The sequence below is a fragment of the Maylandia zebra genome, linkage group LG23 (assembly GCF_041146795.1).
Source record: "Maylandia zebra isolate NMK-2024a linkage group LG23, Mzebra_GT3a, whole genome shotgun sequence".
In the NCBI taxonomy this organism is placed as follows: Eukaryota; Metazoa; Chordata; class Actinopteri; order Cichliformes; family Cichlidae; genus Maylandia; species Maylandia zebra.
In genome coordinates this window covers 26014887-26042211 of record NC_135188.1, presented here as the reverse complement: position 1 = coordinate 26042211, position 27325 = coordinate 26014887, and the positions used below count along the sequence as shown (strand labels likewise).

The 27325-nt window shown below is 39.9% G+C and overlaps 2 protein-coding genes across 4 annotated transcripts in view; one reads left to right on the top strand and one right to left on the bottom strand.

Annotated features, from left to right (window-relative positions):
* tmem198ab (transmembrane protein 198ab) overlaps positions 1 to 13345 on the top strand; it is a 40224-nt gene extending 26879 nt beyond the window's left edge. For all 3 annotated transcript variants that reach the window (XM_004563296.6, XM_024799211.2, XM_004563297.6), the window contains 4 exons: positions 5428 to 5706; positions 5808 to 6389; positions 9804 to 10006; positions 10914 to 13345. In XM_004563296.6, coding sequence (XP_004563353.1) covers positions 5550 to 5706; positions 5808 to 6389; positions 9804 to 10006; positions 10914 to 11066 — 1095 coding nt within the window. In that variant the 5' untranslated portion in view covers positions 5428 to 5549 and the 3' untranslated portion in view covers positions 11067 to 13345. The remainder of the gene's footprint in view (positions 1 to 5427; positions 5707 to 5807; positions 6390 to 9803; positions 10007 to 10913) is intronic.
* Positions 13346 to 14965: 1620 nt separating this feature from the next.
* Positions 14966 to 21459, bottom strand: LOC101464261 (uncharacterized). Its single transcript, XM_004563356.5, has 8 exons — positions 21113 to 21459; positions 20511 to 20571; positions 19905 to 20000; positions 19254 to 19379; positions 18974 to 19128; positions 18544 to 18578; positions 17408 to 17442; positions 14966 to 15649 (listed from the first exon to the last, which is right to left on the bottom strand). The coding sequence occupies exons 1-8, from the start codon at positions 21313 to 21315 to the stop codon at positions 15635 to 15637; spliced, it is 726 nt and encodes a 241-aa protein (XP_004563413.3). The 5' UTR covers positions 21316 to 21459; the 3' UTR covers positions 14966 to 15634.
* Positions 21460 to 27325: the final 5866 nt, after the last annotated feature.

Genomic DNA, 27325 nt, shown 5'->3' with positions numbered 1-27325 from the left:
CCCCAACTTGTTTAATATAAGTTAAAGTAATAGTGTGGTAAGTTGTAACATCTGCATTATTGTTACAACTAACCCAGACTGTTGCTGTTACAACTGACCCAGACTCCTATAGCCATGAACTAGCTAACATTACAGCCAACGGCTAAAACATTAGCACTAAAGATCTACACAGAATATATCCCCATAGACATACAAATAACATAATTTAAGTAAGATGAGTTTAACTGCAAAGCAAATAACGCTATTAGAAATTGAAATAAAGTAGAAAAACTTACTTTTTGGCATACAAAAGACTTTTTTTGGTGTTAAATTGTCTGTTTTTGACAAAATGTGCTGATTTTTCACATTTGATAGCAGAACTGAATTGGGCATGCACAGGATGAGTCACATCATTTGAAACTTAGCCCTGATTGGAGAAATTGGAAGTGTTACAACTGATCCACGTTACAACTATCCCCGGTCTCCCCTACTAAAGTTAATGTGCATAAAAAAATCAGGTGACTATAAGGTGGTCAGGTGGGAACAGTTCTCATGTTTTTTTTTACTTCTTCTAATTTGCTTTTTGTCCTTTTCTGCCTCCTAATTTACAGCTTTTTGCTGTGAGCTGCTCGGTGAGAGAGCGTTGTGGACTGTGTTTGTCCAGCCTTTCCATTCCTTTTCTTTTATCATTTTTTTTTTTAAAACACCTTCCCTGCGGGAAAGTGAGTAGGACAGCATGTTTACCTGCTCAGCGTTTGAAGGCAGAATCACTTAAAGCACTGCAATGTGATGGACTAGGAGGAGTTCTGGTTGTTGGTTTTTATGTATGTGTTCCTATAAATTGGAGTGGAGTTCGGAATAGTGAGCACACCAAAGCAGAAGCAGGAAGTCAAACCGGATTCTTAAAGAAAAATTTGCAGTTTATTTGAGGCCGAAGAAGAATGAAAAACAGAAGGCAACTCAGAGGAAACTGACTAGGGCTACGTCCACACGTACACGGGTATTTTTGAAAACGAAGATTTTCCGTTTTCGTTTAGAAAAAAAAATCCCGTCCACACATAAAAGCCAAAAACGAAGGAAAACGCTGCTAGGAACATGCCAAAGCAGCAGGTGGCGCTATATTACTATCCGTGTAGAAATGTTGGCCAATCAGAAGTCAATAAGTCTGGGTGGGAAAGCGTAAACAAAGATGGCGCATAGAAGCAGAACTGAGTCGCATGTGTGGAGGGACAGTAACTGTGTGTGTATATGTAAGCATTTAAACACTGCAGAGAGTAAAATTAACAGTATTTTGTCTAAGTTCGCCATTGTAGAAATTCATTTCACCGAAACAGTAACGTGGCGCACAGTGTGACGTCAAAAAATGCGCACACCTTTGACACTGCGTTTTCTCCGTTTACCTCGTCCACGCGTAAACGCAAAAACTGAGTTTTTGAAAATATTCACCCTGGCAGGAGTTTTTAAAAATCTCATTTTTCAGTGATCGAAAACGCCGTTTACGTGTGGACGAAAAGCGCAAACGCATAGAAAAACCTGCATTTTCAAAAATACCCGGGTACGTATGGACGTAGCCTAGAATTAAACTGGGAAAACTAAGATACTGAACACATGCAATTGTGAACATGGGGAAAATAGAATTGATATTACAGGTGAAGCGAAACTGAACACACTGAACCGATGAGATGAGAGACTGTCAAAATAAAACAGGAAACACACTCAGACGCAGACTAAGACACATGGGCTTGACACTGGGACCTGGGGAGAAACTGGGGTGATAGCAAGCGACACAGAGAGGACGAGAGACGTCACGGGCTGGTGAGAACACACATGGATGCACATGACAGACAGGGGAGCCAAGGATGAGACACAAGGAGGAAAACATGGAAACAACTAACACACGGCTAAGACAAGACACAGAGGGAGGGGGAGCAAGACACACAGAGGGAAAGCAAATGCAGACATAACTGGGGAAACCTTAAACTCAACAACATTAGAAGAACCAAATCTCAAACATAAAACATCTTAATAAAGCAAAGAGTAAAAAATCCCAAAGTGAACTATTGTTATAGTTTAAACCCTAAATATGTGGCATCTCAGGGCTTTAAATGCATATAAAAAACATGAAAACATAAAGCGAAACACTCAAGATAGCTACACGCGGTAAACTTTTATGATGTGGGAATGGTGGACTGCATCTGATGCAATAGGATAGGCTACTTTGAAACCTACCGCCTCTCAAAGGCATTTTTTCCAAGCTGTGTTTTTGACAGAACAGAACATTTAACCGAATTTACTTGATTTAAATGTATTATTTATTTAGTAAATTAATTCTCAATTTAGCATTAAAATGCATGGAAAAATAGATATTGCCATAAAAAATTTATGGAGGATATTTGCGGTTTCTGCAAATTTGCGAGCGTTTCTACAAACAAGAACAATCCACAAGAGACTGAGGCAGTGAACTTTGAACCGCGACTTCACGGGGGTATACTGTAGTATATAATTAATAATTGTAGGTGACACTATATAATTAGGCTAAGGGTATAATTTTCTTGTAATTCAATAGAATTCAACTTTATTTTAAAATCACAATGTAATTGTATTTACATACAAATATTGTGTAGGTGACTCGCACTAAATTATGATGATAACAAATCCAGTTTTATTTGACAAGAAACGAAGAAATAATTATACTGTAAATATATTAAAGTACTGTGTAATTAACCCCAAAAGTTGATTCTGTTCATTTGGACGTAACGTTTTCAGTGGGAGAAACGTTTCATCACTCATCCAAGTGACTTCTTCAGTCTCAGCTGACTGCAGGTTTCTCCGACCTCAGAAACAGTACATTTGCACAATAACTAAACCTTGCCCACTGAATGAACAATGGGCTGTGAGGTCAGTTCCTTGATCATTAATATGCAAATTGTCATGACCATTGATCAACAACCTGTGTAATTAAATTTAGGTATTGCACAACTTCTTGTATTTTACAAGAATGGGAACATAAATTATAATGTGAGTACTTTGAAGTAACTTGTTCAGTTTCATGGTAATTTCCCCATCTTGCATTGTAAATACGTTGTACTTTTTGTACTTGTTAACTTTATTCTAATCCAAGCACTGCAGCAAAAACTTTTAGGACAAGAGTTAATTTCCTTAAATGTGAAAGTGCTTCCACGTTATGCAGAAAAGTTCTGACACTTTACAAAATTACTTTGCCGTTCGAGGAGAGAGATCAAAGGTCAAATGCAGAGCAACAGGAGCCAGAGATAATAATGTTTTAGTACTTGGCTCCAGTCTTGAGCACTTTGTCAAACATGCCAAAGCAGTTTTCACTTCCAGTTATGTTTTTTTTATTTTTATTTTTTTATCAACCCCTTCATAACCTCAGGGAGGTAATTAATCAAATCCTGAGGGAGGAAAGTGAATGACGCAAGTGGGGGAAGGCTGGGAAAAGGAGTGGCACCCAAACCAGGTGATCGAGAGGGAGCGGACGGGAGCTAGAGGTACTGAAGGCGAGAAGGGAAACAAAGCAGGCAAGAGGAAAAGGAGAGGAGAGCTCATGAATAGGAGAGTAAAGTTCCCCAGACAGGAGTTACATAAGCACCTCTGACCCAGAAACCTTCCACAACCGGACTGAACTTGCCCTGAGATGGAGAGGACGAAAACAGCCGGAGGAGAGAGGAGGCGTGGGAAGGAGGTGAAAGAGGAGGGGATTTGTTTAACGGATGTGTACATCCTTTTACAGCAGCTGTATGTGTATTGTGAATTAAATAGTTTGTGACTTGTGCATAGGTGCATGCTTTTAGATTAGCAACACTACTATGAAGCATTTTATTAGCGTGAGAGTTATATTGACTAAAACACATGAATGAAAGGTTAGACGGGACGTGGAGGGAGCAGGCAAGGACAGACAGAGATTTGAATAATGGAGGCAGCAGGAAATGAGGTGAAAGACGAGGTGAGAGTGATTTAGAAGGAAGTCGAGGCTGGTGGTTGCTGACAGGTGTGCACAGTCAGACGCAGAGGAAAACAATAAAGAACAAACGAGGACGGGCGCGAAGAAGGACAAAGGCAAGGCGAATTTATTTACCTGAGCTTCAAACAGAGGCCTGCACTGGAATGCAGACGAGGAAAGTAAACAAAGCAGTGGCTGGTGAAGCCTTTGGGAAGATTGATCACTTAATGAAACGCAATGAATCACTGCATTGTTACAGATAAACAAATATAAACCGATAATGTATGAGGATGCTTATAGAGGTTGTACAGGCAGAGCTGAGGTCGCTTGAATGGATAAGAATGCTTAGATCCAGCCTGCTTGCAGCACATGTATATTGTATCAGCTCAGTCAATTCAAGTAGTTTGGGCAGAAAACATCAGTAGTTCTGGGTTTGGACTCCCTTTTATCTTCAGAGATTCTCTAATTCTTCATCGGATGGATTCAACAAGGTGCTGGAACCATTGCTCAGAGATTTTGCTCCATGTTGAAATGATGGCATCATATAGTTGGTGCTCATTCAAGATGATAATCTCCCTCTCCCCCACATCCTAAAATCCTGTCTTGGACTGAGATCTAGTGTCTGTGGAGGCCATTTGAGTTTGAGATGATCTGAGCTGGAAGCTGATTAGCTATTTAAATAGGTCTGCCCGGTGAAGAAGCTGGTGAGTGTTTATATCACACACCTTTTTTTTCTTTTTTTAATTCTTGCCATGCCAGTGAACCAGTTTCTTTAAACAGCTACTAGAAATTGCAAGAGAAGTAGGTTAATGACAAATTTGTCAAACACAAGCTCACAGCGTTACTTGCTCAACTGAAGGGATCTCCTGTCCTGTTCTTTGCTTACATTTTTGTCTGTCTTAGAGACTGTGGTGCCTCTGAAGAGTGCTGCATGAATAAATAAATATAGCTTGTTCAGTTAAGTTGGCAGCCTGCTACAGCAGATTGTAAAAGGCTGTCGTAAAAGGAAACAGAACAAACATCAAATGGATTGAAGTCAAGTAAGGATACTCAAAATTCCAGGTAACAAAACGCGTAAACCAACAGATGAAAGATTTGGGTCATGCAGAATTAGCGGCCATCAACACAGAGCACAGAGTTGTAGATATTCGGGTGAACAATGTGGGTTTTGAACACCTATTAGAAATGGAACTTATATGTCAGACTGGGAAATCACGCTGTTAAAAATAAGACTATTTGAGACTGACTCGCTGGAAAACAACCATTAAAAAAAACGTGTTGGCTAAGTTTCACAGCATATTGTGCATCTTCATACCCTCTTGGGTTTGTATTACTGTTTTCAATAATGCATTTATGCATCATATCAGTTTTAAAACCTTTAAGGGTGGTTTCACAGCTAGTGCAGACCTCCATTTGGTGGGCTCTACAGTGCTTAACTTCAACTCTTATATTGTTGCCTTATCCCTTTTCTTCTTCTCTATCCGCAGGTAAAACCATGGACCTGGACAGTGCTCCATAACCTCGCTTGCCCCTCACCTCCCTCCTGATCACCTTTTCTCCTCCTCAATTTGTCCTCCTTCCCCTTCCTTTTCTCTACTACCTGTTCACGATGACAACCACACTGGAGACGATGCTGGCACAGCCTGACCTGGAGCTGGGCCCTGATCGGATGGACGGCTGCGAGGCCGCTCGTGGGCATTACAAAGTGGTTCCCTCCGTTGTCTGCTCGATGTGTTGTCTCTTTGGCATCATTTACTGTTTCTTTGGTGAGTTGAACAGGTGATGTTAATGCAGCAGCAGCAGTTGTTCTTTGTTCTATTTAAGACCTGTTGTTGAGGTCATGTGTTTCTGGCTCTTTTTTTTTCAGGATATCGCTGCTTCAAGGCGGTTATGTTCCTTACGGGCCTGATGTTCGGCTCCGTCGTTATCTTTATGCTCTGCTACAAGGAGCGCGTGCTGGACACCCAGCTGAGCGTGGAGGCCTCAGTGGGCATTGGCCTGGGCATCGGGACGCTCTGCGGCCTGGTCACCATGCTGGTTCGGAGCGTGGGCCTCTTCATGGTGGGCCTGCTGCTTGGCCTGCTGGTGGCCGTGGCTACCCTGGTCGGCATGGAGGAGCTTTCTGACAGCCCGCCGCGCTCTGTCTGGGTGCCCCTGGGCGTGCTGCTTGGCCTGGGCATGCTGTTTGCTGTGCTCACCCTGCAGTGGCAGCGTCTGTTTACAACGCTGTCTACAGCGGTGTTCGGGGCAGCCGTCATCACGGTGGCTTTGGACTACTTCGTGGAGCTCTTTGCCCTTGTGCTGTACATGTATGAACGGATTAAAGCAGAGTCTGGAAAGCCTGTGTGCTGGATGACATGGGTGGTCCTCGGAGTGTGGCCTGCCCTCACCCTGCTGGGTGTCGTGGTCCAGTGGAAGGTGACCGCTGAAGGATACTCCCATACCAAGGGTGAGGAAAGCTGGTTCCAGTGTATATTTGTGGTGCTTGGCTCTGGTTTGCTGCTGACTGTAGCAGTTCACCATTTTTCTTCCTAGAAGACATACCTGTAGGAATGAGTCTAAAGGAGAGCAGGGGGTTCATTCCAGTATATTTATTTAAAAGATTTATATACTAATTATTTAGCACATATAGATTTATAAAGCAAAATATAAATCTTACCTTTAAATTATGATATAATCTTATAGATTATGGTGGCAATAAATACAATAATGTATCTTTTGTTGTGGGTTTGCAATGTATATTATACATTTTATATATATATATATATATATGGGGTGCAACGATACACAAAATTCACGGTTCGGTTCGGTTCGATACTTTGGTGTCACGGTTCGATATTTTTTCGATACAAAATAAAATGTTCATGCCTTTTTAATTTGTCATTTATTAAAATTATAAATATATATTTTAACTCAAAAGTACAGTTTTTAAATTTAACCCTAACCCTTGTGCGTGTTTTTTATTTTGACAGTGAATGCACACCTGCGGACCACTTATGTGCAGCCCTGGTTATTTAGCTCGTCATATTGCAGCCACAGAAATTATTTTGTCCATGAAACCATAAAGCTGCACTTTCTTTTTGCCTTATAGTCTGATTTGTCATAACTTCTCCGTTTTGTGGTAAGCTTTTCTTTGGCTGTCACTTCTTCACCCCGACCTGTCTTATTTGGCTCAGCAGAACTGAAATGCTTTTACACATGCACTCACATAAGCTCAGCGATTCTCTGCGCGATCAACCTCTCACATGTTTAAGCTTGCTGCAGGAGATTTCACTTGTCATGTTTGCATAGTAAGCTAACGATTAATAAGACGATGTCAGAGGAATTGGTGCACAAATTATCATCACTCACAGATCAGTGCTGTCGCTCTCTATACACAGTTCGCATGATTGCAAAGTGAAAGCAAAAAAACAAGCGCAAATTCAAACGCGATTTCAATATGTCACATATTGACAGTGGCTCACCGATGCCAATGACATAATTACCCAGCTACATTTCTGAAAGAATGCAAAAGCATTGACATATATTTTTCCTTCCTACAATAGCCCGACAGGCAGGGAAGAGATAGATTTTGGTAGCCCGACTGAAAAAAATCGCTAGCCCCGGGACGTCGGGCTAGCGATATTGCAAGCCCTGTATCTGATTGAGGAATCACTCATCTTTGGAAAAGAGAGTTTATTACAGAGAAATGGCTCTTTCCAAAATAAAAGCTATACTATCCGCTTCTTCTGGGCTATATTCTCAGCAGCATAAGGAGAATCATGTGCTAACAGCTGTCTAAATGACTCGGCTAAAGTTAGTAGCATGCTTGTTGTTTTTGTCTTTGCACTAGGATGATGTCGGCGTAAATGTGCAGTCATATTCGTTGTGTTCCCACTAGTGCTTTCAGGTTAATCTCGTTGAAATGACCTTAACGCCACAACACGGCAAATCTCCGTTAACGAGCTACCGCCGATCGCCCCGTGCATGGGGCTAGACAGCCAACACGTTAACGAGCTAACTGCGCTAACACACTAGTTCCCACCCATGTAATTGAGCATTGCACGGCACATCCAACATACTGTTTTACTTTAGTCCATGACTCGCTTACCTTCAGGGTCATACGTCACATGAAAACCAAAATAATTCCAAACGCCAGATCTGAATGAGGGTGGGGGCGGTGCCCTGCGCTCTTCCTTCTGACTATGCTGTCTGTGTTGAGCGCTCAGTGGATCTGCGCTCGACAGTGCAGCCTAGGCGGAGTAGTCGAACGCAGATTCACTGAGCGCTCAACACAGACAGCATCGTCAGAAGGAAAGTTGATAAAATAAATTACAAATTTTGTATTGTTCGATACATATGCGTACCGAACCGAAAGCACTGTATCGAACGGTTCAATATCGATACGAATATCGTTGCACCCCTAATATATATATATATATATATATATATATATATATATATATATATATATACACACACACACACACGGGATTATAAGGGGCACTGTCGATTTTCAGAAAAATCAAAGGATTGATTTTAAGTGTGCCGTATTTTTTTCCAAACAACACGGTAATAACGACGGCCTGCTAGCATGCTCTAACAAAAATAGTGCTTTGTTGTGTATCTGACGGATGAAAGCTAAACCAGTTCCACACCACTGAAGTTGCAGCATTTTTACAAACCAGTTCTGGTTCATCCGTTTCATTCAACGATCCACTTTCGCTCTTCTCATTCGCTGCCATGCTTTTTCCGCCATGTGTGTATGAAAACAAAGGCACTGTGCATGCGCGTTTTACCCATATTCTATCGCCATATTTCATTTTCTTGTCGTTGCCCAACATTATACCGGTATTACGGTGAACGGTATGATATGGCCCAGCCCTACCACCCATCTTGAGGAGTTTGCCCCCTCACATATACTAATGTGCTACAAACAGGACTTTAATATCACCAACCATTCCCATGTTATTACGGTGTATTCATATAAATGGCCCACCCTGTACATTAGATAAAGCTAACTCTAAAATGTGAGAATTATCTCACACCAAAACAAATGATTTAATGTTCATTTATTACATCTGAAGTCTAAACTAAATGTGTTTGGGACATGTAAAATATAGAATTTAATTAGCTAAACCAACAATAAGTTATTTCGAGGTCCATGACAGCTATGCCAGAGTTTGGGATTTCCCCACCTGTCAAATTTTACTTTAACCCTGGCCAAGTATTACTGACCAATCAAGTTTAAGCAGGCTTTGCTTGTTTGCTTGTAAAAACTCTCTTATTAAGAGGGAAAAAGGAAAACGCATGCTGAAATTTAAACATCAATGATCTGAGGATGGTTACACTTTTTCTTAGCTTTTTAAAATTGATAAACCAAGACAGGTGAACACAACAGGAAGTCTTAACCTGGATATCCGCTGGTTACACACAAAATATTAGAGCAGCTCTGGAGCTTTTCTGCAGTGATTTGGTTCTAAATGCAGCATTTACAAATACAATAAAAGCCTGATTTTTGTTGCTCTTTAATGGAACTCCTGTATCAGCTTGTAATGTCCTGACTAGACTTCAGCAGTTTTCAGCAGAAGTATATGTTATATTCACTTCTGACAAAATGCATTAATTTAAAAAAAATTATTTGAGGGTTGAATATTTTTAAGTTGTCGTACATCTAAGTGAGAATCTCTTCAAAACTCAAATCTGATCTGATCTGAGTTCCTCAAGAGCACCCGTAAAGGTCCCCTAAGTTTTTAATAAGATGAACCTAATTTTCACATAGAAAAGTATATAGAATATAGCTAGATATCAACATTGCCTCTGTTTTTAGCTTTGAAAAACAAAAAATCATCTTTCCTTATTAGCCTCCCTTTGTTCTCCTCAGTAATCATCAGCCGCCAGCAGCGGAGGATGCAGGTGATGCGCATTCGCCAGCGGGATGACCGCTACCGCAACAAGAAGAAGAAGAAGCAGCAACATGGCTCCTCTTCACACCATCAACACCAATCCAAACAACTGCACACGGAGCCCGCCTACCGCCGCAAACCCAACCCTATCCGCCGCTACGATACCGACGTCCTCTCTCCTGTGAGGACCAGTAATCATACTGTTGAATGAAAATTTTTGGCCTTGAAACAAATAGCACAGTTATTTAAAGGAAATAGTCTGTCACTGAATTCTAGAAAAAAATAGAAATCAGTGTGAAACCTTATATAGCTATACTCAAGGTCATTATACAATAATAAGATGTAGACAAGACTGTCCTAATTCATATATACTAAATGCTTATCAATATCCTAAAAACAAGACTGATCAAGTACCATTGTCAGATATCTACCATTTAATTAAGTTACTTTATAGCTAGCTGGCGAACTGTCCCCTTGTGAGCTGTCACTGAAAAACGTAAACATCAGTTGTATATATTTTTTTTGTTGGTCCATTACATGATTTACTGATGGCTAAAATTTATTCTGTTTTAAAATATACACAAGTGTCATGTATTACCTAGTGAACCAATATAGCAAGCTAGCAAACTAGAATTTCCACTCGGCTCACCCTTTGCTGAAAAGAAAGTCTCTTTGAATTCTGAGGCTTTACATATCATGATAATAATAATCTGATCCAGTATCTGAACAAACCAAAAGATTTCTGTATTATGTCCGTTAGACAGACTAAAGTGAAGATTTTTGGCCATAATGCACAGCACCATCCGTGCAAACAACTCATACCAATAGTGAAGCAGGGAGATGATTTTGATTGTTTTTCAGCCAAGGACCCTGAAACCAGGCATTGTGTAGAATAAATAGGTAACAGTAGGTTATGTGACCACAGTCAAACATTGTTTTAACCAGATGATCAAATTTCCAACACATTTCAATAGCTTAGAGACAACCAATTGGGCAAGTAGTGATTTTGAAGTTATCCTGCCATTTGCTAAGACTGGCAATAAAAAGAAGGAACCAGACTAACTTTATAAACTTTTTGTTCTTTCTAGAGCTACATCCAGAGTTTTAGAGATCGGCAGGTACAGGCACAGCCCTTTCCAGGCCGGCTAGTCGGGGGCTCCCATGCCGTAGTGGAGATGGGCTATGACTGTGGATCCACAACGCCACTCACTGGAGCAGCAGGACCTTCGCTACGGGTCTAACCACTCCAGAACCTCCCAGATGCCTGAACATACCACTTACCCAGAGAGATGTACGTCTCTATAATCACACCTGTGCTAGAACAAACCATTACACACCTAAGAGGATGGAAAAAATATGTAGGGCTGGATTTACCTGAAATGCAAACACATTTGACTGTTTCCCTAAATAAATTTTGGATTATAAACCTCTTGCTGGAGCCACCAGTGTGGTGCCGAGGTTAGCTGACCTCTTTTCATCGTCCAAACGCACAAATGCATGCATGTACTTAACATCACAAAAACCGCAGCTACAATTTTAAAGATTGGTGTGGAAGCCCAAAACAACCTGCTGGACTCATCCCCAACCTGTCTGCCACCATCTCAACTCAAACCAGGGATTGGAGCTTCAGTGCAAACCCTCCTCAGGTTCTAACAAAAATAATGAAGATTCGTTGTTAATAGTTTCTACCACTGATGTTACAGAAGCAAGTGGAAGTCGAATTAAAGGTCCAGTCAACATTGTCTTTAAGGGGAGGTAATGACCCTTCACAGCAAACTGAGATACTCTATTTGCTCTCTGTGCCATCCGGACTACATACATCCTCTTTGAAATGAGGAAAGATTTCGTAACTGTCACATTTAAAGAGGGGAAAACCCTTTGCCACCCTTGGTGCTGGACGACACACTACTTCAAGCGGCCAACTGCTCTGAAGGCCAGGGAATCTGTTTAAACGGGTGCCTTGCCCCTCCTTGGACTGTAAAGTTTAGCATCAGGAGAGCGGTTACTGGCAGATATCCCACCAGTGGCTTCTTCTTGCATTAAAAGTGGAAAAAAAAAAATTCAGTGAGGGGTGGTAGCCAGGGAGCTACAAAAAGCAGGGTTAAAAGACTTTTTAGAGGTGAGCTTGTTGTTTTCACAGATGTGTGGATAAATGTGGTTTTATTTACACTGGCACCTCAGAAGATCTGATTTTGCGGATTCTCAGTGCTGGAAAATATAAATCTTGCTCATTTTGTGTCCTGAACTTATTCTCTAAGAGATCAGTTTCACGTGTAAAACAGATTTCTTTTTCACTCTACCATTTACCTTTGTGTAGAACTTGGCAGAGGATGGTCAATGACAGAATAGCTGAATTTTTTTGTTTGTTATGCCATAAAAGTGAACATAAATGAAATTTCATTTGTTAGACAACTCATTTACCATAATTGAAACAGGATCAAGAAAACTAATGTTATCAGATAAAATAATCATTTATTTTCATTTAATAGCTGTATGATAATGGAGGTAACATAACTGAAGAGTGGCAGAAATTAATGCCAATGTTACATTTTTAGTTTCTTAAATATGAATAATTTAAAAAGAATTTGTTTATTCCAGTTCTCACATAGCTGTAGTCATTATTTACTGATACAATAGTGTTAAGAAAGTAAAAGCTCGATTACAAATAACGACACTAATAAAAACATGGCGGGAATTATCATTGATGTTAGCATGATAGGCTAACTAATGTCAACTTTTTAAGTAAAAACTAGTTAGCCTGCTTTACTATGGAAGGAAATTAGCCTAGCTTGCTAGCATTGACTTTTTGATTCAAATAACAGTTTATCTGCCCTGTAACCAACTTTTGAAAAGAGAGCAGATAAAGATTTAATAAGTAAATTTGAGGGTTTTTTGTTTTCTAATGTTCCTTTAACATTTACATAATATTTCAGGGTTATTATAGCTGTTTGTTTGTTTTTTTTATTTAACCTAATTTAACCTGAGCTGATTGAGAGATTGTGTTTCAGGTATTGGTTATTTTCCAGTATAATAAATTAAAAGGTTTTCTCAGTGATGGTTTAGGTATCTGTCAAACGAAATCTCAGAAATGTGCCTGTTTGCACCGTAGACAGACCCAGCTGAGGTGCTAGTGTAAACAAAGCTCACAGGTCTGAGTGACAAAATGGACTAATGGCCATAGAAACTTGTATTTAGAGCAACTCTTTCCATCATGTGCATTGACCTTCTTTATTTGGGAAAACATAACATTTTTGTCACCAGTGAAAATGTGAATACTTTGTTATTGTTGCCGCCTTTTTAAAGGAAAAGCAGACACGTGAGTGCGGAGGGGGGGTGTTTCTATTTCTCACCTGACATGCATGATCTCACCCCTCCGTCCACCCAATCCTGTGTGGCACCATGCTTTTATTAAACTGAATTATGACTATGATCATTAAAGCATGTGTTCCAATGGGCCTGTGTACAATAAAATGTAAAATGATTGGTCTTTTAAAGCAATGCCATGTAGGCATGAAACATAGTCTATTGTTGGCTCCCTCATTTCTTTCTTTCTGCCCTTTTCCTTAACATCTCTCATATCGCTCTTCTGATCTTTAACTTCATCTCCAGACACCTTTTATTCTTCTCCTCCTCCTCATCTGTACATTTTAGTGCCGATACGCATACACATACAATTTAGCTCATCCTTTATATACTATACTATTTGCACTATTACTGTGGTAAATGCTTATGGAAAATGGTGTGTTCGACCTTTTAAGTTTAAATTGAGGAGAAAGATCTGTTTCTCTATGCTGACCAAGAGGGCGAACATCTGTTGTAAGGAGCTTCCTGTAATCAGAGGTTGTGGATCAAACTATTGTCTTTGTCATCAACCTCCATCATGCAATCCTCCTCTGTTTTTGTCATATTAACATGTGTAAAGGTGGCCTATAATTGGTGCCTCAGGAATGTCTTTTGGCCGCTATACAACTGTATTAATGTACGTACATCTGAACACTTAGGGGGCATCCAGAAGGAAGTGGTTTGTCAACTTGTCAACTAGGGACTATAACAGCTACCTTGGTTGGAATAACTGCTGGTGACACAAAATAACCAGGTCCTGACTCACCAATAAGAAAAATAGATACAGTTGATCGACATATGACTGGGTGGCAAATACGTTAAAGGGTTACCTAGGCAACTGGAGCCTAAGATATGAGTGAATTGCTCACTGTGTGGATGCTCCTTTACAGACTGTTGAGCAGCCTGAACGGGCACACTCAGTACATCTGTGATCAGGGTCGTGAACTTTCCTTTGGTTTCAGAGCTGGTGGTTTGCTATGGGCAGAATTTTGTGCCATAGTTTGCTTTTAGCAGAAACATGTCTGATCTTTCCTTTTGTTAATGTTTATTTAAGAGAATTTCACCCAATCTCTGAGGGTCTTTTTCTTTTTGTACGAGAAACTCGCCGTTTGCCATGGAAAAATATGTATTTTGTGTATGGTTGCGGCAAGTTTCACTGCTACTTGGTAAGCAGGTAAGTATTTGGGTACAAGTGGGTGACTTCCACACAAATTCTGGGCAGCTGTAGAAATCTGCTAGCCATCAAAGCAGTGCTAGGAATGTTTTTGGTGCATAGTAATTTTGTGACCAATTTCATCTTGTGCCAGTTGCTGTGAAATCAGTTGCTAAAGCCAGTCACCTGGTCAGTGACCACTTGCTAGGAAAATTCCAACTGGTATTCCAAGACCATTTGGTAATTTGTTGGGGCAAGTTCCTGGCAGTTAGTTAGTAGTATAAAATGGTAACAGACCAGCACTTCTGATTGCACTGAAGTCCTCCTGATTGCTTGGATTGCTAGCAGGTTGCCAGGCGTTTGTGTGGAAGACTGTAACCTGTCTGCAAACACTTCAGGTTTCACTACAGAGTAAAAACTACAGAGCGAGTGTCTGCAGACAAGTCACAATGATCCATGCAAACGAGAGCTGACCGCAGCAGTCTGCTAGTAATCAAAGCAATTACATGGAATTGTTGGTGTAGCATTTTCTTCATGACCAGTTTAGCCCAATTCCAGCCAGCAACTATCAGCAACCACTTGTCAACCAGTCAGGGAATACAACATTTTCCAGTGTGAATGCTCATGGAGATTTAGGCGAACAAATTATTTGAAACATTTTATTTTAATTGGAAAAAACACCAATTTAATCTTCATATAAGCTTTTAATCCAACAACCAAACAAATGTGTGTGCTCATACATACATAGGTGAGTCTGCGTGTGAGATTGTATGTCACTGTATGTCTGACATTGAATCAGAAGTGGATGCTACATTTCTGTCATTTGATTCTCGAAGGACCTTTGCATGCTGATACTTTACATGAGGTTATCATGAAGTCCTCTCCGAGCTCTTGACACACACACGCACATATACGCTATCATTCACATTAACAATAAACAGCTATTGCTTTTCCACACACAGCACATATGTCTGACCCTTAACTGACCCCTGACCCCCTAACTGCTGCTCAGATCAGATTTTGGGGTCATCACTGTCACTCTCATCGACTTCTTCACTGACAGAGTGACCCAAACTGTCCTATCCCATAAAATGTTCTTCTATCAATCAATTAAAAGTTAACACAAGTTCATGTTAGTGCATGGTTGGCCTACTGAAAAAATCCCACCACTCAATGATCAAATAAGTTTAGAAGCACAGCTTTACAATTATACCACCAAGAAAAGACAGATTAGTGTTTTGTTTTGTTTTTTAAATTATTCTTCTTCTCTCCTGCCAGTTGTCATATTTTCTGCTGTTATATTGATGACTGGATTTACTCTGATTCGTCCTGTAGGAGAAAAACATTAGAAAGATTAAACCGACTATATCAGATTTTTATCAGATGGCTTCTCTGTCTGAATGCTTGTTAGCTATCTGAAAGCGAGTAAAGGCTCTGCCCTAAACACATAGAAACTACAACAGCACTGACAGAAAGATTAAAGTAGTTTTTATATTTATCCAGAAAAAAATAGAAATTTTATCTTGTAACAAAACTTTAAAGCTGCTGGTGTAGCGTGTTCCCAATGGTCGCTACGTGTGGATCACAAGGCATCACAGAGGCGAGTGAAGTTGTAATTTTAAAGGCTGACAACTGAGGTCAGAGGTCAAACTACCATCTACCTCTAAAGGTGACTGAAATCAGGTAAAGGGCTGGGGGCATTCTGCCACTTATTTTGGCAACATTTTCAAAAATAAGAAAAAAGGGCTGCTTCTGAAAGAAATTTGCTGTTTCATTTTGCCACTGGGGGCCATCAAAAATCACTAAAAAAAAAGTGGTCCAAGCTTAAACTTAAAGACTTCAATTTCTGAGCCTTTAAAAAAATGAGTGAATTGTGAGAAACACTGAAGTGACTAAAACTGAATCATCATTAATATCAAAATACTTTGAACAGGTTGAGATAATCTTGAAAATTGTCACACAGATGATAAATATGGGCCAATGGGGTGGAAGGATCGATCGGCTGTATCTGGTCATGCATACACAATTTTTGCCATTTGCTCATAATTTTTATTTTCAAATCCAGCTCCACAGACTAGCTTTACCTAATTCACGGATCAAAATAATCCTTTTTTATCTTGTTTGGGAACTTTTGCTGCCCATCAGTTCATACTCTGTTTGATACTATAGTCACAATAAAATAAAATAAAAACAGTGGCTATAGAGCAAAATTATTGTTAGCATGTGCAATGAACTTGTAATCTTGTGGGCTTTGAATTGGTTGCTTTAAAGATGGGGAGCAGGTGTGCAACCACTCACTGTCGGTTAGATCAACTAACATAAAAGGGCAGTAAGACTGAGTCAGTCTGTAATTTGACCAGGTTAAGGTAATAATTACCTACAATCTGTTTTTGTCTGCAAACACAGATGTTCACATTAACTATTTAGATTTAGAGTCAATTCACAATATCACAGATTTCAAACAGAAACACAGAAAATAATGTTAATAGTTGCTGTTGGACAGTGATTTAACTGCAAAATGACAAAGTTGCTCGCTCTGCAGCCTTGCTTTTATGTAGGAATATAACCCGTATACAACCAGCTGAGTTGAGTCCTCTTTTGTGTTCATCAGTGTGGACTGATTCAGACTGATATCAGCATGTTGCAGTCTTGTCTGAGAGTGCAGTCAGAGGCTGGCTGCAGGTTTTTGGAGACAGGTTGCCTGGTTGCTATAACTACTTGCAATCAGTAGCTGAATGCAAAAAGCACTTTTCAACATAATCACCAGACAACTACTTATTTTTCATAGTCTGGTGTCACTGAGCCATGAAAAAAGCTGCTTTAATTCTTCCTCTTCTTATAATTCACTTTGAAACGAAGACCTAAGAACTGTACCATTTGTTTGATGATGAATTTCTTTTCCTACATTTTCTAAAACAAAACGACCTGTCAGGATTCTTAAGAAAGAAAATTTCAAAACATAAACAACACACACACACACACACACACACACACACACACACACACACACACACACACACACGCACGCACGCACGAAACTTCACAAAGAAATAAAAACATGAATAGATAAAATTAATAGTATTTTACCCCATTGTCACTGGAACCACTGTCCGGATTTGAGTCTGCAATGGAATCGGAGTGTTTAACTTTGCATGCACCCTAGCACCATCTAGTGGTAGCTGCAAACAGTACTTGTGAGCCAGTTGTAAACAGGGTGAATACAGGATGGAGGGTGGAGGTGAATACAAGATGGAACGTCATTTCTGCTCAACAATGCAACAGTCCTTTCAATCACTGCTATAAACACCACAGCTTCCTTCATGTTCTTGTTATTTTCAGTTACATCAGTAGTTCCCAAACTTTGTTTTCAGAATCAGAAAGTCTTTATTTATCCCCAAGGGCCAACTAACATACAACAGAGCACCATGACGTTGAAGATACGGACAGGGCATAAACAGGCAGTAAGAGTGAGATAATAAATACACTGAATATACAGTATATACACAGTTTTAAAATTAAAGTCACTGAAAGGTGAGTAAATAACTGTAAGCGAGTAAAGTGCCAGCAGTATAAAAAGAGTGTAGAGTAGTTTATGTTTATGGGTGTGGGAAATGGTCTTATCGGCTGGAGTTAAAGAGCTAGCCCCTCTTTGTTTTAAAAGAACCCCCCCCCCCCCCCCCCCCCCCCCCCAACCAAACTCCATTGCAGTTTATTTCACACTTCAAACCTTTTGTATTACAGGTTGCAATGAAATAAACTACTACCTCTTCACAGAGGAGCACTTTTGCAAATATGTGATGTCTTGATAAATTAAGCAGATACTTGAAGTTTATACAGCTACATTTTCGTCTGATGTGATGGCAATTAGATATGTATGTTAATGATTGGCGGATTCCCATGATGTATTGACTATTCTTCTTCAGTCACCTTTCTCACTCACTATGCGTTAATAGACCTCTCTGCACTGAATCATACTTGTTATTAAGCAGACAGTACAGAGTTTGAGAGTTTCACAATTATCTGATCGTATGCTCAGTCAGCCCTTCTTAATGTTTTATTTTGGTATGTTTATGCTTATCTCCAGATGGACTTGATTTTTGATGGACAAAAATCTATATTTAAACAGTAAGTTATGTGTATTTGACTCAGTGTGAATACAGTGTGATTTCACACAAATTGAGGTTTGTATGCTGGTTAAAGAGTCTTCACACCTTTGTTCTTACCTTCATCTGAATCCACATTTTTCCCTGTATTAATCCTGTGAAGACAAAAAGAAAAACGTTGAAAAATAATTTAATAAATAATATAATAATGTGATGGTAAAATGGTAAATGGCCTGTATTTGTATAGCGCTTTTCTAGTCCCTAAGGACCCCAAAGCGCTTTACACATCCAGTCATCCACCCATTCACACACACATTCACACACTGGTGATGGCAAGCTACATTGTAGCCACAGCTCTATCTATCCATAGATATAAAATCTTTAACCAGAATGATTGGATTTCATCCAGGTAAATGATTAAAAGCAACAACTTTAATGGTAGGTACTCCAGCCATGATTACAGCACTTGAATTTAACAACAATTATAAGATGAAGCAATGTAGCAGATAATAAAATCTGTCAACTTATTGAATACAATTGAAAACATCACCTTTCTTTCATTTTTTCCAGCAACTTTGCGTAATGTTCAATATCAGCCTCCAGGTCCGTGCTGTTGTTGAGTCTTTGCTCATATCCTTTTAGGTTGTTCATCAGTTTCGTCATATTCTCTTTCATTCTCCCGAACTCTGACTCTATATTCTGCATCTGTTTTATCATTCCAGGTTCAAAGGTTAATGTTTTTATTTATATAAAAAACAGTTCAATTCAGGCTCTTGGGTAGCAGAATTTATCTTTACCACAGCAGTTAATAATGATAACATATCTCCAACCTTTGACTGGTGTTTTTCAAGACTGATCCTCTTAACACGCTCCCTGATCTTTTCCAGTGTTTCCATCAGGTCTGAATTGTTATTATCGGTCTCAGTCTGGTTCTGACTCTGCAGCTCATTGATCTTCTACAGGAGAAGAGGAGACAGGTGAAGATAAACAGAGGCTTAGAGTTAGGATTTATCTATATGAGCTGTTGTCTGTACACATCACATTAATTGATTAACCTCTGTTAACATTGTTAACAGCTGGTAACAACTAAATGCATCAGAACCATTACTGAAACCATACTTAGAACAAATTTTAATCACTGTGTCAGGTTCTTTAAAATTATATTTCTAAGTGCGCTAAATTACAAAAATACATAAATTTGCCATCTTAATATCCAGCCTTAGAGTAGAATAAACCCTCTCATGGTTCTCTTTGGCAGCTCTTGATGAAGGCTAGAACAAATCTACCTACAATTCATAGATGTGATGGGTTTAATACACTTAATAATAGCTAATGTTCTGTTCTGTCCTAGTAAGCCATGGGAGTGAACCAGCACAGTGCTGTAACTGAGAACTTTAGTCTTTTATCTGTGAAGAGATTGTATAAAAACACACATCATCCTGAATATAGCATAAAAAATAAGAAGAAAAGGAGGAGTGAACCTCTTCATAGATCTCCTTCAAGAACTGAATCTCCTGCTCCAGCAGTCCAGTGCGTTTCTTCTGAAACTCACAGTCCAGCTCAGCTTTAACCTTCTCCTGCAAAATTAAAAGCATTTATTTTAATGAAATATCATTACATCATGCAGTCTAACATTATAATAGTTTAAAAAAAGCATACATATTTTAAACAACTCTCCATTTTGCTACTCCAATTCCTGTAAAACTGTGGTGTCAAGAATATGACCCAGGGACCAAATTACAGGCCAAACAAATGAAGTCCATAGGATGGCTTTGAAAAATGTGGCATTAAATTACAAAGAGGGTATGAATTTTGAGCTTTGTCCTGTTTTTTGGCTGTTTACAGCCTTTTTGCTGACAAAGACATCACCCATAGTTTGCCATACAACACCAAAGTAATTAAAGGATTAAACAGAACCAAAGATCAGCTTTATATTATTTATCAATTTTTTTCTTTTTCAGTTTTAGTATTCCATCAAACAACAGAAAACTATAGATGAACCAATTAATATTTAAAAAAAATGTTTGAGTGGGTCCATCCCTGCTAATAACAATAAAAAGATAAAATTATTGGAGATTACAAATTACCTTTATAATCCTATTTAACTGGTCTTCTGCAATTTCTCTTCTTTTTTTCTCAGCTTCCAACCTGGACGCCAGTAAGATACACAGATGAGTTTTAGACAGAAAACCTTTGATGAGCAACTGGTTTCATTCAAGCCAGTGTACTCTTAGTGCTGGTTCTGGATAAATGGGAAGGGTTGCATAAGGAAGGGCACTGGCACAAAATATTTGTGAAATCAAACAGCAAGAATGTGATTTTTGTATTGAACTGCTGATCTGGCCTCCAGTGTGCCAACAGAGTGCCAGTGGAAACTATTCTGCTCTTGGCCAAAGACAAAAGAAGAGGAGAGGTGGAAGGCATGTTAGGAGAGAGATATATATCACGAGACAGAACTCAGGAAATAATTTGCGGTTTTAGTTATTTAAGTCAAAGTTCTACATTTACTATTTTACATGTGAGTGTTAAGTAAGAATAGGCCTATACTAGTTAATCTCCAGCAAGATGTTGACTGTTTATGGATCCAAAACAGGTTTTGAATTTATCAGTGAAAAAATAACAGTATACATAATAATAATCACATTATCAATATAAAGACTCACAAATGCCCCCTTTTGCCCCTTCCCACCTCAATGTTAAGGTTTTCTGCTCCCTGATTATTTCCTCATTGTCTTCTTCATGCGCCATGCTCAACAGCTCCTTCATCTTCTCCTCAACTATGCCATGGATGGACTCATTGTGCTCCTGATAATTCACCTGATTATTGACCTTCTTGATGTAGGTGGCAAAGAGGCTATTCAGTAACTGCAGCTCTTTCTTCTCCATCGCCATGTTTGCAGAAGAGCACTCAGTGACTTTGTGGGAAGCAAAGCCTGGGCAGTAAGAGGATGCAGTGTGTGCTGAAGAACTCTAGGAGGAAATGCTGGAGCTCACAGAAAGCCTGGTGAGAGCTGCAACTGAAGCAGAACCTGCTTGTCGATCTATTTGTAGGTACCTCCCCCTTCGCTTTTTACCCCCTCCTCCCTGAGAAATGTCCTTCCTGATCCTCCCTCTCTCTTTCTTCCTCCTTTAGCTTATCATTTTAAATTCTTTAACATTTTTTCTTTGTGTCATCTTTTTACATCACCTTTCAATTCTCTCTTCCTCTTCTAGTATTTTCTTCAACTTCCCTTTTCACCCTATTTCTACCCCTTCCTTTTTCTCCCTCTGTTACACTCCCCCATTCTCCAGTTATTGTGCTCTTTTTCTTAACTACCTAAGAGGGTTAATTTTCTTGCAACTACTATTTTTTTGGATTATAGTTGGATACTGGAGGAAAACAAGACAAATTGTGGACCAAATAAGGCAAAACAACAATAAGCGTGTTCACAAGAAGTGCACAGAGACACTACTCACACAGGTACACCATTAGTTGTAACTAACAACAAGCATTGTAGCCTTTCGTGATATGTGCTTCAAAATATAAGTCCATCAATGCAAACATTTATTGTCAATTGATAAAAACACAAAAAATATATTTTTGGTGATTTTGGGTAGTTGGTTCCACATTGAAAATAAAATAAAAGTGAACCGCATGTATAAAATTTATGCTAAAGGGAGGGAAGGAAGGGTATGCAAGAGTCAGTAAGCAGTGACTTGGGAGTGGGACCAAGTTGGCAAATCTCCTAAGTTAAGGATCCTAAGTTAGGGTTAGGGTTAGGGTGTGTCTCCTAAGTTAAGGAGTTAAGGATCTGGAAGCAAAGCTGAACAATGGCTTAGAGTAAACCTTCACACTGAGGTTTCACTACCTCGCTACCAGTAATGGATGACTTGCCCTCTCGTTTCCACATTCTGCTTCGTCTACAGGAACCATACCAGAGGGATTGACGAGCTCTTTGAAATATTCCTTATAGTTGTATCCTCAGTTGAAGTCATCCCCACGCTTCCAGGTTAACAACAGTCTTGTTCCATGGCCTCACTGAACTCCTCCCACAGCTTGGGCCTATCTCAGCTACCATAGGGCAAGAGGCGAGATAAACCCTGGACAGGTCATCAGTCTGTCACAGGGCTACCACAGAGTGACAGACAACAATTCACAATCACACATACCACCCAAAGTTTGGACCCACAAAAGAGATGATGAGAATATCCAAACTCCACTATGTGCAATATCCATCTTTTCTGGCTATAATCCACCACCTCAGGGATAATGATGCTTTCCCAAGTCAGGGCAGGAATGTAATCTGTCCAGTGTACCCCTGGTCTGGCAGTTTGACTTGCTTAAACCACTTCAATTGGATCCTTGCAATGTGGAGGAATAGACTATGAATATACTAACTTTTTCTCTTGATGAAATCATCATTGAAAAAAAACTGCATTTTGTATTTACTTGAGTTATCTTTGTCTATTTTTTAATGATCTGAAACATGTACATGTGACAAATATGTAAAAAACAAATGTGGATTAGAATGTAGATCAACCAATAAATAGGCAGCCTGACTTTTAGGCCTGTTGTGCCTGTACAGCATCCTCCCACATATCCTGAACCAAATCACTTCTAGTTGGTGACCAGCTGACAGCTCAGCTTCTCTCTTTACCTGATAGTCTTGTCCACGGTCTGATTTATTTGAGTTCAGGGCCATGCAGAGATGTTTGAAGGGGCGGGTGCTCAAAGTTAAAAAGGGACACACAGAACCAGGCAGAATAGCAACTCCCCACATTCATCAAGAATCTAATATGGAATCACATCATACTATCACGTCCACAGGACAGATGGTATCTGATTAAATAAGTGTTATGAGATAATAAAATGCGAAGATCAGTGACAGCACTCGCATGACCCTCTTGGGGACACTCCCATAGGGCTTAAAATCTGGGACTCTGCACCAGTTGCTCTTAGAACTGAAGAATCTTCTCGGATAAGAGGTGAAACGTCTTCAAGAAACCTAAAGAAGTCCTGAAGCTTTTCTTTCCAAGCTCCTTAGATTGTTGCACAGGAAGGACTCCACATGCACACACAATTTTTTTTAAATTGCCTCATCAAAAAGGGCACTAAGGACACCCATCAGGAAAGGGGCAGGTGCTCAAGGCCCCTCCACCCCACCCCACCCCTGCACTTGCTTGTTTGAGTTCCTAACATGGATGAGTCTGCATCACACCTAGTGACAGTGAGGACCTGTTGTCCCAAAGACACAGGGAAGTAATTAACTCATCCTTCAGGTAAAACACCCGAACATACCGACAAGGCAACAGTAGTTGAGCAATTTGAAAATGAAAATGAGGAGTGTTTCCTTTTTGCTTTTTTTTGGTAGTTGAACAGCCACTCAGTTCAGAGATTTCCGACAACTGGAAAAACTAGTAAGTGCACATAGCATAGTTTCTGTCAACAGTTCTTATTCATGTGAGTGAAGTTGGCCCCCCCACCTTCTTCAAATCCAACAAAAGTGGTATCAAACGTTTGTGCTACGTTTGTGCTGGTTTGTGCTGCTAAAATTTTCGTTTGTACCGCTATCATTTTAAAGATATTATTAAAAATTTCTAGAGGTCATCCGAGGTCAACCAGCCCCCCCACATTAATGGAATCAAACAAAATTGATGTCAAATATTTGTGCTACGTTTGTGCTGGTTTGTGCTGCAAACATTTTTGTTTGTGCTGCTATCATTTTAATAATATTAATACAATAACGTCTTGATGCGTGCTTAATCATCCAGGCAAGTAAATCCCAAAAGGTTGATTCTGTTCATCTGGACATTTTCAGTGGGAGAAACGTTTCGTCACTCATCCAAGTGACTTCTTCAGTCTCAGCTGACTGCATGTTTCCCCAACCTTATAAACAGTACATAGTGAAGGAAACTAGCACCACTGAATGAACAATGTGCTGGGGGGTTAGTTCCATGATTGTTAGTATGCAAATTCTTATGACCATTGATCAATGACAACTAATCAAAGCCTACTGATCAATGGCCATGAGTACCATTCACAGAGAGTTGGGGAATGGCTACAATCACAGCATTGTAAGATGGTGAAAGATGTACCCTTGGTCCCCCCTTCTCGATTCAGAGATGGTCAGCATTCTGACAGCCCGATGGACGAAGCTGTCTCTCAGTCTGCGTGTTCTGGCCCGGAGGCTCTTCAGTATCCTTCCTGATGGCAGCAAACTGAAGAAGCTGTTGGAGGGATGAGTGGAGTCACCTGTAATGGAGAGGACCTTCCAGATGAGGCAGGTGCAGTAGATCTCCTGGGGAGGGAGGCAAGAGAGGTCCCCACAATGCTCTCAGCTGCTCTCACTACCCGTTGTCATTTTTCCTGCAGAACCCAGTGCAGGAGTCATACCACACAGTGATGCAGCTGGTGAGGATCCTCTCAATGGTGCCTCTGTAGAAGGTGCTCATAATGGGGGTTGAATCTGTTGTGCTTCTCAGTTTGCAGAGGAAGTGGAGTCGCTGTTGGTCTTCTCCACATTCAGGGACAGGTTGTTGCTGCTGTACCACTCTGCCAGATGGTTAACTTCACCCCTGTAGTAGATCTCATCATTGTTGCTGATGTGACCTACCACAGTTGTGTGTGACTGGAGCTGTGTGATGGTGTGCAGTCGTGGGTCAGCAGAGTGAAGAGAAGGGGGCTGAACACACATGCTTGAGGAGCCCCCGTATTCAGTGTTCTTGGGCTGGAGGTGTTGCTGCTGACCCGTACTGTCTGCTGTCTTCCTGTCAAGAAATCTAGCAGCCAGTTACATAGCGATGTGCTGATCCACAGCAGATCCAGTATAATCATAGTATAATCTTCACGTGCTTCATCCGAAGCACACTTTCTGTGTACTCACTACCTAATTTATAGCCAAAGTATTCACTCACTGTCTCTGTACTGTTTCGCTAGCTTAGCTTAGCTCGTAGCCGACTCGTTAGCACCATGGCTACTTCACCTGTCCCTCCTGCACTTTCTTGCTCATTGTGTCAGATGTTTAGTTACTCCTCGGCCTCCTTTAGCATTAATGATATCTGTAACAAATGTAGCATATTTGCAGCTCTGGAGGCCAGGATTACTGAATTGGAGACTTGGCTTCGCACCCTTCATTCACCCATAGCTAGCCAGGCCCCTGTAGCTGGTGCAGCCGAAGATAGCATAGCATCCAAAACACGTACAAAATATAAAACACATGCAAAATCCAAAACACGTACAAAATACAAAACACGTGCAAAATCCAAAACACTTACAAAATACAAAACACATGCAAAATACAAAACATGTACAAAATCCAAAACACATGCAAAATACAAAACACTTACAAAATACAAAACACATGCAAAATACAAAAAACGTACAAAATACAAAACATGCAAAATACAAAACACGTACAAAATACAAAACACTTACAAAATACAAAACACGTGCAAAATACAAAACACGTGCAAAATACAAAACACGTACAAAATACAAAACACGCACAAACTCCAAAACACGTACAAAATACAAAACACGTGCAAAATACAAAACACGTACAAAATACAAAACACTTGCAAAACCCAAAACACATGCATACCCCAAAACACATGCAAATTCCAAAACACAACGGAAGTGCTCCAGGACGCTAGGGGCAGTGTTGAGCTTTTGTTACCTAGTAACTACACAAGCCAGGAAGTACCAATGACCGGATTTGGGGTCTGCAGCCTTAAAGGCCGCATTTTAAGGCCGATTACGTCACAGCGACACGACGAAGACTGTCCCAATTCAAAGGCTGCTCTCTCTTTTTCTTTCTCTCTGATTGTGGAATAAAAGTATGAACATGTGTTTATAAGTTACACTTGTGTTTGAATCCTGCAGCTTATCACACATTTGATTTCTATGTGTGACACCTGCAAGTGTCCAGAGTGAGGACAGACTGAGGGACCCACTGCTGCACATCATCTGTGAGGCTTTGCACCCCTGATGATCCACCAGGACAAACTCAGCAGTATGTGAGGAAGAGGAGGAGGAAGAGCCAGCAGCAGCTGACAGATGGAGAGAATAGACAGACTGTTCCCTGTTTGTGAAGGACTGCTAAGAAAGTTTAACATAACTAATTGTCTGTCCTGAATCAGTCTTATTAGGTAATGTTCAAATAATTTGATCATTCCAGTGTTTTCAGTGTGGGAGAAAGTACCCAGGGCATTCAGGTTACACACTATGAAAGGAACCAACAAGTTTAATGTTCAGAAAAATAAAGTATGTATCAGCAGCAGAATGGAGCTAAAAATAAATGTTTGTTTCAGTTCTATGAAGCTTTGAGTATTTTGGATTAGTAGGACTGCTGTGTTTGTTGCATCATATTGCTGTAATTGTTTATATGCTTTATATATTCTGAGGTAAGTTGATCTATAGTGTCACATCATATTCTATAAGGATGTTATGTGTTTGTATACTTTCTGCCCAGTTTGACCCATTTAGCAGAATTCAGCCTGTTTAAGGCTCTGATATCTATTCTGTATGACTTAAAGCAGTTATGACATGGTCTGATTTTCTAACCCAATAAAGGAATGTTTAATATATCAGTCTACCCTTCATTCTATCAGAAACAGTTATCACAGCTTGTACATTTTCTTTTTACACATGTATGTAAGCATTGAGCCAAATTTAGTAATGCCAACATACTGAAGGAACAACATTTGTCTCTTATATATGATACACCTATATATGCACTGTCAATATACATTTTGAACCAGCTGCAGATGTCAGAGTAACAACTGACTGACCCCCACATAAAGTGCGTTACAGTAGTCCACAGGGGAAGAAATAAAAGCATGGATCACGGTTTCAAAGTGCTGCCTAGGAAGAAAAGATTTCACTCTTGCCAGTCGCCTTAAATGATAAATATGGACTGGTTCA